The 18079-nt window shown below is 44.3% G+C and overlaps 2 protein-coding genes across 2 annotated transcripts in view; one reads left to right on the top strand and one right to left on the bottom strand.

The window, feature by feature from the left end:
- LOC145408965 (uncharacterized) overlaps positions 1 to 18079 on the top strand; it is a 112737-nt gene that overhangs the window by 2066 nt on the left and 92592 nt on the right. The window lies entirely within an intron of this gene.
- LOC145408935 (uncharacterized) overlaps positions 1 to 18079 on the bottom strand; it is a gene marked incomplete at its 3' end in the record, with an annotated part of 41460 nt that overhangs the window by 1050 nt on the left and 22331 nt on the right. The window contains exons 2-4 of the mRNA XM_080279515.1: positions 8524 to 8672; positions 7384 to 7456; positions 6026 to 6052 (exon numbers count right to left, since the gene is read on the bottom strand). Of these exons, the coding sequence (XP_080135641.1) occupies positions 6026 to 6052; positions 7384 to 7456; positions 8524 to 8672 (249 nt within the window). The remainder of the gene's footprint in view (positions 1 to 6025; positions 6053 to 7383; positions 7457 to 8523; positions 8673 to 18079) is intronic.

Here is an 18079-nt window from a genome sequence, read left to right as displayed (position 1 = left end):
ACTGTCGACCTCCCTCTTTTCCTTCTTTCTCATTTCTTCTTGCCTTCTCCTTCTCCCTTTCTCTTTCATTTCCTTTCCTCCTCCTTTTCCTCCCCCTCCTGTTTTCTTTCGCTCTCCCCTCTCTCCTCTTCCCTTCCCCCCGCCCTCTTCTTCTCCACTTCTCTTTTCCATTCTCTTTTCTCCACTCCCCTTCCACATTGTCTCACCTCACTTTTTTTTTCCATTTTCATCTTCTCTTCCTCCTTTTCTCTTTATCTCTCTGCCTCGTATATTTTTTCCTTCCCTCCTTCTCTCGTGTCCCCTCCTCTCCTCCTTACCCCTCTATTCCTTTCATCACCCCCTTTTGCCTCTCTCCCTACTCTTTTCCTATCCTCCATCTCCCATCCTGTTTTCCCTCCCTCCCTCCCTCTTCTTTTCCTTCCCCTCTTCCTCCTCTTTTCCTTCCTTCGTTCCTCTTTTCCTTCCTTCCCTCCTCTTTTCCTTACCTCCCTGTCTCCTCTTTTCCTTCCCTCCCTTTCTCTCCTTTTCCCTCCCTCCCTCTCTCCCTCTTCTTTTCCAGCTCCTCCTCCTCTTCTTCTTCCCCTCCTTTTCCCTCGAAGACCTAAATTTGCAGCCAGCCAGTCCCTCCCTGACGACAGGAACAGCCGGCCTGCCATTGAGGAGATTAAGATGAGACAGATTGTTAGGAGAGGCTCATTTTTACCTGAACACATGGGTAGGTTGTAGCCAGGCAGAGAAAGAAAAAAAATGAAGGAAGGGAAACAGAAAATGTGTGTGTGATGTTTTCAGATGTGCTGTTTGTGTGGGTATGAGTTTTACATTTCTGCATGAACATATGTGTAGGTCGTGTACAGAAAAAGCAAAATCATAAATATATAAATAAATAAATAAACATATGAAAGGAAAATATATGAGGCTGTGTTTTTTGAGATGTGTGATTTTTCTAGGAGGTTTGAAAAAGAAAAAAAAAACTTCCATTTTTTGTATATATTATTGCGTACGCATACAGAGAGAGAGAGAGAGAGAGAGAGAGAGAGAGAGAGAGAGAGAGAGAGGAGGGTGGGGGGTTGGGAGGAGGAGGCAGTTAAATCACCTGGTAAGATCCTTGAACTTCGCCTTTAAGTCCTCCTACCACAAGGGCCACACTGCTTGCCTCCGCCTAAGAAGCAGTGGCCTTCACGAGACCAATTATCCACAGTCAGATTCACGAGCACTCACCACGGCGATATGATGGTGGAGGAATATTGTGCACCATTGACGGAAGGCGTGGAGATGGGGTGCTAGGAGGGGAGCAACGGGGCTAGGAAGGGAGCACAGTGCCAGGAGGGGGCTAGGAGAGGAAGAGATAGAGCTAAGAGAGGAATGGAAGGACTAGGAGAAGGGTGATAGCACTTGGGAGTAACTAAGACATATGATGGTAGATCGATTTTGTGCACCACTGAGGCAGGATATGGAGAAAGATTGTTAGGAGAGAGGGTTGGGATGGGAGAGAAGTGGAGGGCTGGGAAAGGGGTGGATGTGGCTAGGAAAGAGGTGGATGAATAGAAGAGAGCTAAGTTATAGGGCGTGAAAATAGCTTGGGTGTATGTGGTGGATAAGGTATGTGTACGAGACACGGAAATAGAGTGCTAGAAGAGGAGAGGACATGGAGAGGAGGAGATGGACTGGGGAAGGACTAGAGTAGGAAGGGACAGGGAGGACAATAAGGGTTAGGAGTGAAGGAGAGGGTTATAGGAGGAAGGGAGGGGGATAGAAGAAGAATTGCAGGGACAGAAGATATGATGGTCGGATTTTGCGGCCAACTGGGAGAAGACATGTCAGGGATGAAGGGAGGGATAGGGAAGAGTTACAATTATGGTGCAGTAGGGGCGGGGGGGCGTGACATAAGAGTGCACAGACCTAGGATACGGGTAGACGAGACCAGAAAAGGCTTAGGAAGGGAGATGAGGGCGAGGAGAGGAGTGAACGAGGTTAGGAGAGGCTTGGACAGGAGGCGACGGGACTATGAGAAGAGTGACAAGGCTAGAAGAGTGTTTTGGGAGTAGAGCAGGGTTAGGAGAGAAGTTATAGGGTTAAGAAGAGAATACTAGAGTTATTCCTACTATGTGAAGGTTATGTTTAATTAGGGAAGGGAAATGATCTTATTTTTAGTTAGGAAGGAGAGAGTGACAAGGTTAGATGAGTGTTTTGAGAGTAGAATAGGGTTAGGAGAGAAGTTATAGGGTTAAGAAGAGAGTTATTCCTACCATGAGAAGGTTATTTTTAGGTAAGGAAGGGCGATTATCTTATTTTTAGACACGAGAAGGAAAAGAATTTTAGTCATCTTTAGGTACAATAGGCTTGTGATTTGTTATTTTTAGTTAGGAGGGAAAATGATCCTGAGTTAATATTAGATACGAAAGGTAAACGATTTGTTTTTCAGTTACGAGAGGGAAATAACGATAAATTTTAGTTACAATGTTATTAATGGTACCAGCATTAGAAGTTTGATCCCTTGATTCACACGGAGCTGAATAAAATCGTGTGGCGCTGTTTGGAGAGGAATACTAGAGTTGTCCCTTCCATTAGAGGGTTATTTTTTCATATGAGAGAGAAATCAGCTCAAGTTATTTTGTGGGTCTCACTGTAAATCATGGATGAGCGGGAACATTACCGACTCCATAGAACTTTACGTCACTGGGTAATATATATAAGTACGCCCTTTCTCTCTCTCTCTCTCTCTCTCTCTCTCTCTCTCTCCATATCATTTTCTTTTTTTTCCTCTAATTTTCTCCTCCTAGTATTTTTTGTCATTTGTTGCTCGTTATTTTTTTTTTTTCATGTATTTTTGTCAGTTATTTTCTGTTCTCATTTTCCTATAATTTTTGGATTTTCGCCTCTGCATTTTTTTCATTGTCATTTCCATTTTCTTTGACTCATTTCTCTCTCAGTTTCCTTCTTCCTTTCCTTCATATATTTTTTTTTTCATCCTTTTCACGTCTTCCTTTGTCCTCCTTTTTTTTTTTCCTGATTTTCCTTCCCCATTTTATTTTCCTCTAATTTAACAATAATCTTTTTCTGTCGTGGTTCTTTTCCTTTTATTTGTTTTTATATATATCATTTCTGTCTGTTTTTTTCCTTTCGTATTTTCACACGATTTCTCCATAAATTTGGGTCTGAGATTGCGGTTAGCTTCTCATGCGATCACAGAGAGAGAGAGAGAGAGAGATGCATACAGGCGAACAGACAGACAGATATGGAGAAAGAATCAAGCAGAGACAAAGGTACAGAGAGAGAGAGAGAGAGAGAGACAGACAGACAGACAGACAGAGACAGACAGACAGACAGCCAGACAGAGACAGACAAAGACGGGGGAGGGGAGTGCAACAAATATTCGTGCGTCTCCTACGACACCTTCCCATGGAAAGCGAAAATCATCTTCCGGCTGTGAGAGTGGCTGGCTGAGGGCGATTATTATCTTCCTGACCCTCTGTCATGGGGGAAGAGTGGTCTTACACCAGTCTTGCACAATTATATATAAAAAACTCGAGGAATTTCATGGTCTCAAGTGTGGGAGGACTGGGAGCTGGTATAACACGTTGCTAGGGAAGTGGCCTGCTCGTCATAACAACCCAGCTGCGACAGAGAAGGGTTTGGTTATATGAATTTTCGCCATGTTTTCCAGACCTGCAGAACCCACCGACATGTCATATATACCTCCCTATCACGAGTAAGAGAGATTAGCATATATTCAGTAAGTATTGTGAGTATTAGCTCGAAGCTGGTGACATGTGAAGGTATTCGGCGCTTAAGAGAACTGTGAATCTTCTGGGGATGGACAGGCAAAGCCATTTCGAAAACCGTACAAACAAAAATGTTAATAAATAAAAAAAGAAAGAAAAGAATTACTCTCTCAACCCAAATGTTCATCTCTATATGCAATTCTCTCCCTTTCGATTCTCTCTCTCTTTATTTTCATTTTTCCATTCTTCCTTTCCTCTTCACTTTTCTTCCACTCTCTCCAGTCTCCGAATCTTTTTGTTTATTAGTGTCAGTCTGTTATAAAGCCTAGCAAATGAGAGCGTCCTCCCGTCGATCATCTTCCAATAATCTCTCTCATTAGGTTTTGTCGTTTCCAAGGCGGTGTAATGAAATTTTTGACCAACTTGTTTGATTATTACTGATTAATTTATCATTCGGCTTTGATAGGACCTCGAAACATAGAAACGGGCCATTGATATCCGTATGCTCGAGAATTTCGCCCAATAATTCACCCATCCACCTCTTTCTCCTTAATATTCCGAAGCTGAGAGAGACCTAGCGTGTTTCACTGCCCATAGATAATTCTCGTTATGATAAATTATGTCAGGGGGGAAAGTGACGGATATGCCATAAGGACACAGTAGACGCAGTGGAACAGTAGACGATCTTTTGTCCTTGATTGTACATTTATTTAATGATTTATTTATTTATTTTTTACTGCGCTAACGAAGTAAGTTTACAGATTTGCATACCTTACCGTTTATCCCTTTCATGCCCCGTCGTCCTTCATCCCAGAGTGCTTACCCTCTCTTTCATGATGTATGAGAGAGAGAGAGAGAGAGAGAGAGAGAGAGATGGACATTAGAAAGACTGGAGGAAACTTGACCCTTGGCACTCCGCTTGACCGCTAATGACTTGATGTTATTAACCCTCTCAGCACGAGGACGTCATAGCTAGTTGATTCCTGCTGCTACTAGATCTGAGAGAGAGAGAGAGAGAGAGAGAGAGAGAGAGAGAGAGAGAGAGAGAGAGAGAGAGGGGGGGGGGAAGGGGGGGAAGGTATTATAATTCATGTTAACCTGGCACTGATTTTCGTCTTTTGCGGCTGATTTCACGTGACTCGGTGGCAGAATAAGACAACACTTTCTGCATCTTTTCCACAGCACTTCTTCGTGACTAGCACCGTATCCTAGTGTTCATCTATTTTTATAGCTCAGCATTCAGTATGGAGAGATGAGAATTTTGGACCACGTTAAGGTCCCAGAGTCCATCGTAAGTGAATAAGATCTTTCGTAGGTAGAAAAAATAAACTAAGAAAAAAGACGTAATTTGATTCAGGTAAAGAAAGGGATCATCGTAGGGAAAGGATTGCCAGTCACTTGCAACATCATCAACGTCCACTGCCTTTTCCTCACCTCTGTTTCAGGTTTCTTTTACTTCCCTTTACGTTTCCTATTGCTTCTCTCTTAGTTTTATCAGTTTCTTTCTCTCAGCTCTTCCTCTTCCCATTTGGCTTGTGTTTTCCTTCGGTTCCATATTATTTTCTTTCTAATTCCTCTTCTTACTTTTCTTCATTCGTCCACATCTCCATGACACTCCCTCTCTCCCTCTCCCTTCTTTCTTCACACCAACTTGACTTAATTTCATTGTCTTATAGTTTCATTTGTTTCTCTCGAAATCATCATCTTTTTCTCTCTTCCTAACAATCCAGTATTGTTTCCTCACATCAGTTCCTGGCTCATATCTATCTATCTATCTATCTATAGGTAGATTGATAGATATAGATAGATAGATAGATAGATAGATAGATAAATAGATATATTTGCCTGCAGAAGTTCTGTTACTCTTCCATCCCCATAGTAGCTGATAACATTATAAAAGTTTTGGTAGATAAAATTAAGAATTAGTTCAAAGTAACTGTTTAAATAACCAATGGATTATAATGACTATGTGCACCGTTGCCCAGACTGACGTGGCTTTATGGTTAATGAAGGTCAGGAGGAGGAACAGAACTTTTGCAGGGCACTTTACTTTTTCCCTCAGTTGTATCAGTTCTTACGTCTTCTTTGTTTGTGTGATTCAGAACATCATTTTCATTCTTTTTTTTATGCGTTTCTCAGCTAATGTTCACGTGTTTCAGTTTCCCTTTATCTGCTTATTAGTATTTCTGTCCCGTCATTCTTCACATCAATTCCAGTTTCATGTATCCTACTTTACTGCCATAAGTTTCTCTCGCAGTCGTGTACTGTGCATTTCTCTTGATTCCAGTTAAGTGTGTGTGTGTGTGTGTGTGTGTGTGTGTGTGTGTGTACAAGTGGGCGGGAATATGACAGTGGGTGGGTTGTGGGTGGGGGGAGGGTGAGCGGAGACACGGTGGTTGAGTGGGTGAGGACAGGGAGTCACGCTGGTGGCAGGGTGAGTGACGGCAGGGTGAACAGTGACAGGGTGAGTTGGGGTAGGGTGGATTGTGACAGGTGGGGTAGTGGCAGGGCGAGTAATAGCAGGGTGAGTGGTAACAAGGTGGGTGATGGCAGGGTGAGTGGTGACAGGGTGGGTGGTGTGGCGAGAGGGTGAGTGAATGACATCAGGGTGAATGAATCAATGACAAAGTGAGAAGATGGTAGGGTGGATTGGACGGTAGGATGTGCATAAGAGAGAGAGAGAGAGAGAGAGAGAGAGAGAGAGAGAGAGAGAGAGAGAGAGAGAGAGAGAGAGAGAGAGAGAGAGAGAGAGAGAACTTAAGTCATGAGCGATTACAAGGCATATCTGTGAAACTGTAATCGGAAATGTCTTCACAAAGGAAAAAGTTCGTGTATGTCTGCATTTGGAACCTGAAAAAAAAACGTGAGGAGGAATGTCAGACAGAGAAAATGTCAGCAGTAGACCAGTTATCTCGAGGATTTGACTTCTTCTTTCTTGTAAACTTGGCCTAAATTTTCGTCCCTTCGCAGCTCGTTGCACGGAGCTCACTGGCAGGAAAGACAATGCTGCGGCTCTACATCCATTTCTTAGGTATTTCTTCGTGACTATCATCATATTCTACTGTTTGATTTATTGTTACATCTCAGCATTAAAGATGGAGAGACGGCAGTTGTAGACCAGTGATGGGAAAAGAATGTAGGCTATGGGAGAGACAAGGCTGTATTTCACTGGACCCTCCCCCGGCTACTAAATCCTCCAGACGAAATGGATGAAGTGAGAAGCAACACAGAGCTGTTCATAAAAACCTAGAGCGAAAATGGAGAGTGAAAACTGTAGAAATTATTAAACTGTGAAGGAATGTATGCGTAGAGTGGAAAGGGTAAAAAATGACAAGGTTATTGAAAGGTGTATAGTAATGAAGTCCACTGATCAAAAGACAAAAGTCAGTGTGCTTTGATGGTATGGTCACATTGGAAGAACTGATACGGAGTGGTGGAAAGGGCATGTAAGAGTCTTCATGGAAAAGCAAGAAGATGGATGGAGGATGTGAACAAATGGGTGAATAAAGCGAATACTGACACTGAGAAAGCAACGAAACTGACGAATGATCGAATCGTATGGATGAGACATTACTGGAGATGCACATGATTAAGACTGCACTCCTGTGATAACTTTGGTAGTCGATGGAAGGGTATGTACACCAAAGGCATGATAAAGCATTGTGTGTGTGTGTGTGTGTGTGTGTGTGTGTGTGTGTGTGTGTGTGTGAAGTGAAGCCGAGAATATCGAAGGACTGAATGGTACGCACAAGGGTGTATGTTCCACCTCACGGTAGTTGATAGTCTCCTATTTTTTTTTTTTTTTATCTCACCTCATGCAACGGTAGGAAATAAGACTAGGCTGATGATGGCTGTGAGGAAATTTTCTAGGAAAGTAAGGAAGTTACATATATGAGTATACTGCGTAACGGAACCTAAAAAAGAGACTAGTATTAAGTTTGAGTGGTTTAGAGACCGGGTCGAGTTTTTAGTATGGAAAAAAACACTCTTGTACTCATAATGTGTATGTGTGTGTGTATGGCCTGGTGTACCATAGGAGTCTTCGTAACACCTTTTCCTCTGCGACTTATTTTACACATTACAATACCTGTCTGCCTGCCTGTCCGCCTTTCCCTGAACCAATCATACTCACGTCACATAACTTCCTGTGTGACTAATTGATCCAGCCTTGTCAGCAGAGGCACAGACCCTCATCACCGCCCCACCCTCATTCATCTACCATCACTCCATTCCATTCACTCTCATCATTCAGCCGTCATCGCAGCATTCATTCACTCTCCTCATTCATTCTTTTACTTGCGATTATGCTTTTGTACCTACCCTCACCATCATCCCACCCTCATTCATCTCTCTGCACGCCATGTCATTCATTTTTTCATTCAGCCGTTTGTAATGCATTCGCTCACTCTCCCCGTTCATTCATCCATCTCTTATCACTCCAGGTCATTCACTCGCTTCTTTCAGCCGACATCATTACATTCATTCATTCTACTCATTCACTTCTTCATCTCTCATCACGCCAATTACTTTCCGTTTTATTAATTTATCGTCCTGAATATTTCCATCATTGTATCTCTTCCCTTACTGAGCTCCCGTTGTCGGTTTGTTTTCACCTGAAAAAACAGGGTCATTCTCACAACGCAAATGCAAAGTAATGGTTGCATGAAATTCGATGAGCCTCCTTGGTTACTAGTCAGATCAACACTCCAGTCTGACTAAGCTTGGCTATCAACTGAGCTGAAGGGGGTTAGTTATGTTACTGTCAAAACAAATTAAATTGTTTTCTGGAGTTCCCACTCACTCCGTGCTGGAGAGGGGCGAATTCTTGTGGTGGCACCGATATAACCAAACTGTTCTGCTGTCTGGTTATATAAACGGCCATCATCCCTCTCCCAATCCCTCAAAAGGCGAATGATAGACTCCAGGACGACAGTTTCAGCCTGCAGTTCACTGGGTTCACATTTCAGATGTACCCGCGGATAAATCTACCGTAGTCCTTTTACCTTAACCGGTCCCAGATTTTTGCCCTTTAGTTTAGTGGCAGAACAGGACAGGGATATGGCTCTGCATCCATTCCATAGCGCTCCTTTGTCACCAGCGCCATATTCTACTGTTAATCTGTTGTTACTACTCAGTTTTCAAGACAGAGAGATCGCCATTTTATGCCGAGTTAGAAAAAAAAAGGATATGGCACAGCTGCTACGACTCACTCACTCACTCGCACACTAATTCACTCACTCAGTCACTCATTCACTGCTCTTCACATCCTCCCCCCCTTCCAGCTCGACCGTGACAATGAGTGAGTCTTCATGAGGGAATGCATGACTCAACTTTCAGGTATTCAAGGTCTCTGGTCGTTGGCCCTAACATTAAAAGACTGCAATAATGATGATGATGATGATGATTAGTAGTAGTAGTAGTAGTAGTGGTGGTGGTGGTGGGGAGGGTAGTAGTTGTAGTAGAAATCCCAGGCTCATCTGAATGTGAACCCAGTGAACTGAGGTCTGAAGTTACTCCTTTCCTGCAGCCCACCATTCTCCTATCATGCAATAGGTCAGTAGCTGAGGGACGTTTGTATAACCAGACAATTGACCCGCCTGATCATATCAGTGCCACCTCTTGAAGGCGTCCCTCTCCAGCACCACAGTATTGGGCATACAATCATTATAATCTCTTCACCTTAACTTGACCTAAAATTGCCATCTCTCCATCGTGAATATAGTGCTAGTCACGAAGAAGAATTGTACGAATAGAAAAGGCTATGGAGTCGTATTATTGTCTTGCTCTGCTACTGAGGAGTATCAGGAGATTGAAATATGATGCTAGTCAGGAGGAAGTACCGTGCAAAAATTGTAAAACCATAACATTGCCGTATATTGTTACTGAATTGTTAAAGGAAATTGATAATAGAATATAAAGCCAGTCACGAAGAAGTGCTATGGAAAGGTAGAGCCACAGATATTACCACAACCACTATCACAACGACCAGGAACTAGATGATATAACAACCCCCAACATGATACCACAACTACCACACCAACTGCTACAACAGCTGCCATTACAACCAGTGGGAAGTAATTAATACATTGACTATTGAGATTACCCCAGAACTGCACCACTACCACAACCACCACAACAACGCTACCACAACCACCATCCCAACCACTGCCATTTATAAAACCACGAACAGGAAGTAAAAGAAAATAACATCCAACACTAACAAACCACTACCACAACTACTGTAGCCATCACCACAACACTATCACAGTCTCCGCCACAGTCGCCACAACTACTACAACCACTACCCCAGCACTGCCACAACCACTACCACAAACACTGCGATACACACATCATCAGGAAATATTAAGACAACTACCAACACCATTACGACCACTACCACCACAACTACCACCACTACCACAACAGCTACCATCACAGCTGCTGCCACCACAACCACTACCACAGCCGCTACGACCACAATTACTATTACCCATGAAGTTGAACAAAGTGAATAGGGGAAAAAATGTTCAGCCACATCATCCATCTCCTCCCTCAGACGTCTTCAGGGCCAATTCTCCTCCTCCTCCTCCTCCTCCTCCTCCTCCCGTGAATCTCATCCCAAGAATCATCCCTTGTCTCTTGTCTTTGATCTTGTTAAAAAAATAAAAAGTGAATTAGGCCTCTTGTGTGTTTCTCCACCAATGCATCTCCCTGACATCACCACCTCTCCACCACGCCTTCCTCCACCACCTCTCCACCACGCCTTCCTCCACCACCTCTCCACCACGCCTTCCTCCACCACCTCTCCACCACGCCTTCCTCCACCACCTCTCCTCCACATGTTCCTCCACCACCTCTCCACCACGCCTTCCTCCACCACATCTCCACCCCGCCTTCCTCCACCACCTCTCCACCACGCTTTCCTCCACCAAACCAATCTCCCTCACATCTCATTTCAGTCCATCTCTCCACCACTTCTTCAAACAAAGTACCTTCAAACCACCACCATCTCTCCATCTTCCCTTCCTCCACCAATCCAGTCTCCCTCACGGCTCACTCCACACCTAGTTCTTTGGTTTCTTCCTCTCCTCATCAGGTTTCTATTCGAGGTGATACTTAAGGCTTCGGTGCACCTATTCCTTAGCGATTTATTTTGCTTATTACACATCAACATTGTCTTAAACTTTGCTTACATCGTTCTGATATACTTTGCATTGGTAAAACAGAAGAAGTATTGAGGGGTGACGAACAGAATAAATAGCGAATGAAAAGGTTTTACGAACTATCCATATCCACCTGGAACACGACTTTCAGCTTCATGTATTTATCACTGCAATGTGCCATCTCCATGAATCTCTCTCTCTCTCTCTCTCTCTCTCTCTCTCTCTCTCTCTCTCTCTCTCTTCGTCTTTTTCGAATTCGTAAAGCTTTTTTTTTTTTTTTTTAATAAATCGTTTGGCGTGCAGTGAGGAACCGAGAATTTTGAAGGCCTGGATGAGTGAATGAATGTGAGGTTTAATTCAGTGGACTCCCTGCTATACTTTCTCTCTCTCTCTCTCTCTCTCTCTCTCTCTCTCTCTCTTATTTTTTCCTGTATCCAACTTCTTTTCACCCTATGTGCTAATGGGAAGCACGATTAAGATGATGATGGTGATGATGATGGTGGTGGTGGTGGTGGTGATGGTGGTGGTGGTGATGGTGATGATGATGGTGATGATGGTGCTGGTGATGACGATGGTGATGATGATGATGGTGGTGGTGTTGATGGTGGTGGGGGTGATAGTGGTGATGTTGATGACGATGGTGGTGATGGTAACGATGATGTCGATGAGAGTGGTGACGATGATGACTAAACAGTTGATAGTGACGATGAAGAAACTGGCGCTTGTACAGACGATGATGATGATGATGAGGACGATGACGATGCTCTTGGAAGTTGTAAACAGGAGCCAACAGTGAGTCGAACAAGGCAGAAATAAAGCCATAAAAGAGAGGGTGTTGTAACTACCGTGGGAATTCTCAGCAAACACACACACACAAAAGGTGGTGGTAATGATGTCAGCTGGTGGTGGTGGTGGTGGGAAAGTGATTTTAGTGATGGTGGTGGTGGTGTGGTGAAGTGAGGAGTGGTGGTGGTGGGGAAGTGAGTGTAATGGTGGTGGTGGTGGTGTGGTGAACTGAGGAGTGGTGGTGGTGATGGTGATTATTATGGTGACGATGATGAAGTGGAAGTGAGCTCAGTTAGTGGTGGAGATGACGAACAAGTATGGTGGTGGTGGAGGGAGGCAATGCAGTGCCAGTCTTTTCCAGGTAACGCCACAAGATTTATTTCAGTTGAGAGTGAGTCATAGGAGCCTGAGAGTGTTAATTTCCCCCTACACACACACACACACACACACACACACACACACACACACACACACACACACACACACACACACGTACCCTATTCCCCTCATTGTGCCCACTGGCTGCCCACGTTGCCCCCTTCAAGTAATAATATTTATAGTAATAATAAAAACCATAGTTTTTTCACACAGTTTTTAGACATCAAAATATTCAGCAGAATATTTTGTGCTTAAGTGGTATTCAAGGTCCCAGCCCCGAACGTGTGTGAATTGTGTGTACTTTTGTGTAGGCATGAGTCTGTGTACGTATTTGGGTGTGTGCACTTATCTGTAGGAATGTGGGACCCTGTGTGTGTGTGTGTGTGTGTGTGTGTGTGTGTGTGTGTGTGTGTGTGTGTGTGTGTGTGTGTGTGTTGTGTGTATTTATATGTAGTTATGCATGAGCTGTTTGTGTGTGTGTGTGTGTGTGTGTGAGAGAGAGAGAGAGAGAGAGAGAGAGAGAGAGAGAGAGAGAGAGAGGTACTTTTACACTGGTATGCATGACCCTGTGTACGCGTGAGCTGTGTGTACCTTTGAGTGTTGTGTGCGTACATTACCTTGTCATGTAGAGCGTGACGTGTGGAACAGTGATGGCCACTCTCACTCCTCTTCCCCCACCCCCCTTTCCCCCTCCTCCCCTCTCTCACCCCTCCCTGCTTGACCCTTCCTCCCTTACCCCTCCCCTCCTATCTCCCCCCCTCTCCATTATATTTCACATCTCCCCACTTCTCCCCTACCTTCGCCCATCATGCTCCTCATCCCCCCACGTCTCATTCTTCCCTGCGTCTCCCCTCCTCTCTCTCTTCCCCCCTTTCCCCTCTCCCACTCTCACCTCACATCTCTCTCCCCTGCTTCACTCCTCTCCTCCCTCCTTCCACCCCTCCATTGTCACCCCTCTCACCTCCCTTCTACCTCTCCTCCACCCCTTTCTCCCCACCCCTCTCTCCTCCTTCCCTGCTTCACCCATCCCCTCTCCCCTTCACTACTCCCCTCTTCGCCGCTGCAGCTGTCTGTTTCACCCCTTCCTTTCTGCCTCCCTTCCACCTCCCCTTTTTACATCCCCCTCCTCTTTTCTACCCTTCCCACTGCTTTGTATTCTGACTCCCCTCTTCCTCCCATCCCACCCATCCCCTCCTTTCTCTCTCTCTCCTCTCTTCCCTCTCTCACCACTCCCATCTTACCTATCCTCCCCTCTCTCTTTCTCTCTCCCTCTCTCCACCTCTACCTACGACACCCTCTCTCCCTCATCCCTCTCCTTTCACTCCCCTTTCTCACCTCTCACTCCTCCTATTACCCCCTATCCTCCCATTCCCCCTCCCGTCTCTTCTCCCCACCCTTCCACCTCTTCCCCACCCCCTCCCCTCTCCCCTACCTCACCCCGTCTCCCACCCCGTACTCACACACACCTGCCCTTCCCTCACCCCCCCACCATCTTCCTTTCACATGCATCTCACTAATCCCTTATATATCTCTCATCTTTCAAAGGCCTGCTACCCATTTTCGTCTCTTACACTTTCCTGGCACCTCTTATTTTCGTTTTTCGTTTTTTAAAATATATCTACAACTTCAGTTTTGTCCTTTTTATCTTTAATTCACAACCCTCATCTTTCCCCTTCATTTTTTTTCACATATTTCCAAAACTTATTACCTATTTTCCCAAGATAGCACTGACCTACCATTTTTAATATTCGTATGTATTCTTCTCTTCCTGTTTCAGTTCCTTTCAACATACCTTTTTTCTTTTTTACCTCTCTTCAGAATCCTTCTGTCCTCCTTCATTCCTTCATACCCATTACATCACTTGAAGCGCCCTGCAGGGGAGATTGCCTGCCTGAGATTGATGGGTCTGCTCAGTCAGACAGCTTAGGGTTGATCAACAGCAACTACCGTCAAATAAATTCATCAGTACCCTGGGAAAGTAGCATATGCTTAGTTTATGCATTATCTTAATGCAAATATTTGATGATAACTACATCACATACACTACATTTCTTACACACACACACACACACACACACACACACACACACACACACACGTTTGCCAGCTGGATGTGTGCAATGAGGCCGTACTGTTAGACCCGCACGCGCTTTCGTCACGAGCGCGAGAGATGCAAACACGTGGAGCACTTGCAGCCCTAGAATGTTTGCCCTTCACTCCCCTGGCAAACACCAACACAATACACGTGGTAACGGCATGGAAAGAGCCACAATTGGGGTTCAGTCTCGTTAGTTTACAGGGTTTCCAGCATTTCTTTCTTAGTGAAGTGTTTTGCATTCTATCTATAGCCAGACACCTAAATGCAGGAAGAGGTGTCCACAAACGAATCGCCTCCGTGCCACTCTGTCCTCCATGATCAGGCTGCCCTCCCCTAGACTCAAACTTCCTTCATTCACATAACTCTCCACCCCATCCCTCCGTCATATCCTGGCTCTCCCCTTTCCCTTCTCCTCCACACATCCTCGGTCTCCCCTTTCCCTTCTGCCCATCACAGCTTCGGTCTTCCCTTTTCCTTCTCGCCTTCCGTCTTACATACACATTCCTAATCATTCACTTATTCTCCTTTATACTCCACACGGCTACTATTCTTTTTGTTTTATGTTTGTGTTTCTGTTGTACTCGTGAAAAACTGCATAATGAAGAGAATTTAAACGTGCTATACGCAGGAAAAAAATAGCAAGGTGGTTTGGAGCTTCTCTGACCGATAAGAGGACGCGCATGGCAACGTTACGGCATGTGGCAGCTTTCACGTATTTCAGATCGAAGAGTGAGATACATTGATAGCGCATTTTGGCCGATGGAATCCAGGAATGGGACCCACTTCTGGCTTCCAACTTCTATTTCCGTGTTTAATACGTGACTTTGACCTCTTGTAGGCGGCATGTAATACTATAGATATGGACAGAAGTTTTATATCACTGGAATCTGCATAATGTACTCTGCAGCATTAACCTTAAGATTTGTCCGTCCTCTCACGAATGACTCACTCGCACAACCCCTCAAAAACAACTAACAGAATCTTCCATCCCTTTCCAAATCTTGCAAACAGGTTTTAGCCACATAACACTGATGCGGGGAAAAATAGACTGAATAGTGTATGAATGTCACAGGTCGAGGAAAATAAAACTCTCTCGTTCTAAGACTGAGAAAAATCCAAAACACATTACAAATTCCTTCTAGTGGAAAAACATCCTGTGAATTCCTTATCGGGGAACATTTTTATCACCTAAGATAATACTGTTCTTTGAAATGCCAATTCGAACGACGAAAGCTTTATTAGTCAGCTGTAGTTTCAACACTCCCATCAATTCTCTCTCTCTCTCTCTCTCTCAATTTATGATTATTTTTTCCACTATCATTTTTTCCTCTTTTTCCCTGTATGACTAACCTCCCATTTTGTTACGTGATGGCGGGGGATGGTGGTGCTTGGGTGGTGAGGGCAAAGGTGTCGAGACTGTGTATTGTGCAACCGTGAGATTTGTTCAGTACAGCCGCTGATGACGGTGAGTGGGGTGTAATGGTGCCGCTGGTGGTGGCGGTGGTGATAGTTGAGATGGTGACGGTAGTAGAAATAGCAGTAGTATATTCTTTTCACTTTAACTTGGCCTATAAATGATATCCCTCCATTTATAGTTCTGATCTGCAAGAGGAAATTAACACTACAATATGACACTAGTCACGAAGAAGTGCTATGGAAAAGATACAGAGCCGTAGTAGTGTCTTATTCTACCAGAGAGGTTAAAAAAATCTCCGCCAAATTGAGGTGATAGAACTGTAGCACTGCCTGTGTGTTTTACCTGCGTTGGAGCCGAGACATTTGAGACAGTTCTGCTTTTATATTTCCAGACTTCTTTTCTCGGTCCTACCCTTCCCATTGTTAAAGAGATTCTGGGTGGTGATGACGATGACGACGACGATGATGATGATGAGTGGTGGAGGATAGTGGTGGTGTCATGACTTGGTTGATAATGGTTGTGGTGGTGATTGTTGAGATTGTGGCAGTATTGTTGGCAGTATTGGTGATTGTAGCGGCAGTGTTGTTGTTGTGTGTGTGTGTGTGTGTGTGTGTGTGTTGGTGATGGTAATGGTGGGGTGGATGATGGTAATGGTGGTGGTTTGGGTGAATGTGACAGCACTGTGTGTAGGAAGGATAAAAGTCTCCACTACACATATTTTACACGAGGGAAAAGTGTAATGGTATGACGGTGCTGCCAACTGACGAAAAAAAAAAAAAGAATGTTACGCATGTTGAAGATCTTTATAAAGCAGAAATAGTGTAGGCGAGGATAATTTGCTTGATTTGGCTTTACTGCAACATGTATGAAGGACAAACTGCTGCAATAGGTATAGTGATACAGTAAATTTTAGTTATCAAGCATTGTGAGTGACGCTGTAGTGAACTGTAATACTTAAAATCATAATGCTAGTGACGGTCGTATTCAAAATTGTCAGGCGGCAGCTATAGTTTTTGTTGCCGTGAACTTTCGACATGGAGTGTGTTGGTATTTTTAACGTGTTCTGCTTCATGTTTATTTCTCCAAACATCTAGTTTTCTATGCTTTTACAATGCTAAATATTGATATACACGAAATTAGATTTTTATTTTTTGTAAGAAATGTTTGTATCAGTGACTGAAGAATTAACATAGTAAAAAGTGGAAACTCTTACTGCCCAAAGTACTTTTCATAAAATATATGAGCTACCGCGTCAACACTTTCCCCTCACACTTCCACTCATACGAGTACAGTGATATCTGAAGTATGCATAGTTGGCTGTAGTAAGATGCACAGTGATTCATGACAGAATATACCATGTCGGTAATTTGAACAGCCTCTCTTTGTCAGATAATGCAATGATAAAGCCATTAAAAAAAGCGTCTCCTCCGACACTTACTTACCGATATTTAGAAAGGAGAGCCTTTAACTGATGCCTGTCGTTTGCATGAGAGCCTATTATGGCAGACAGTTATTACTGTGTCCGTCATGCCCTAGAAATTGATCCACAGCAACTGACTTACTTTCAGATCCCCATTTGTACGACTGGGTGATCAGGGACAGGGAGGAAAGCAAACTTTTTCGAGTAGAAGGCGGGTTTTTCCAGGTGCGAGATTTAACATTAACAGGCGGAGTGAATGTTGCTTTATTTCCTACCCCACTTGGTAGTAGCAGCAGTGCTGGATAGTACTGGTGAGGGGACATTGCTGAAAGGTGAATTGATGGTGACAGTGAAAATGATCGGGATAATTACGGCAGCGACGGAGTACTGATGGTACTGTTATGTCCCCAGGCTGATATGGACGTGAACCCGGTAGACTATAGCATGAAACTGTCCTTCTGCAGTCCACCACCCTATTTTCAGTGGATAGGAGGGGGGGAGGGTTGTGGGACGTTTGTTTAACGAGGCAGCAGAGCCACCCAGTTATATCGGTGCCACTACGGGAAGGCGTCCCTCTGTAGCCCCTGGGTAATGATGGCAATGGGTGATTGCCAAAGGGTGAAGTGGTGACAGTGGAAACGGTGGTGATAATTACAGCAGTGGCGGAGTATCATGATGGTTGGTGGTAATAACAGTGTAGCAGAGATAATATCACAAGGGAAAGATATGGTAATGGTAGTAGGCGTCATGGGAGGGCGTTTGTGGCGGTTGTGTGGTTTGTGCAGTACTGTTGATGGTAAAAGTGGAGGCGGTTGTGGTGACAAGGTGGTTATGTGGTGGTGAGGGTGGTTTTATAAGACCCGAGACTGGTGAAAGGAAGGACGTGTGTGTTTGACTTTGATAGGGAACAGTGGTTAACGTACAGGAATAGGTGGCATTGTGTGATAGTTGTGGTGGTAGTTGTGGTAGTAGTGTGTGGTAGCTGTGACGGTCGTTGTGGTAGTAAAGGTAGTTTTAAAGACCCGAGAATGGTGAAAGGGAAGACATGTGTTTAAGTTTAATAGGGAGCAGTAGTTTAGATGTAGGCATAAGTGG

This window comes from Coenobita brevimanus, chromosome 79, assembly GCF_032717465.1.
Source record: "Coenobita brevimanus isolate Jiangsu-jjx chromosome 79, ASM3271746v2, whole genome shotgun sequence".
NCBI classification, from domain to species: domain Eukaryota; kingdom Metazoa; phylum Arthropoda; class Malacostraca; order Decapoda; family Coenobitidae; genus Coenobita; species Coenobita brevimanus.
Note: the sequence above shows the minus strand (reverse complement) of the source record. Positions and strands in the feature narration are given on the sequence as shown.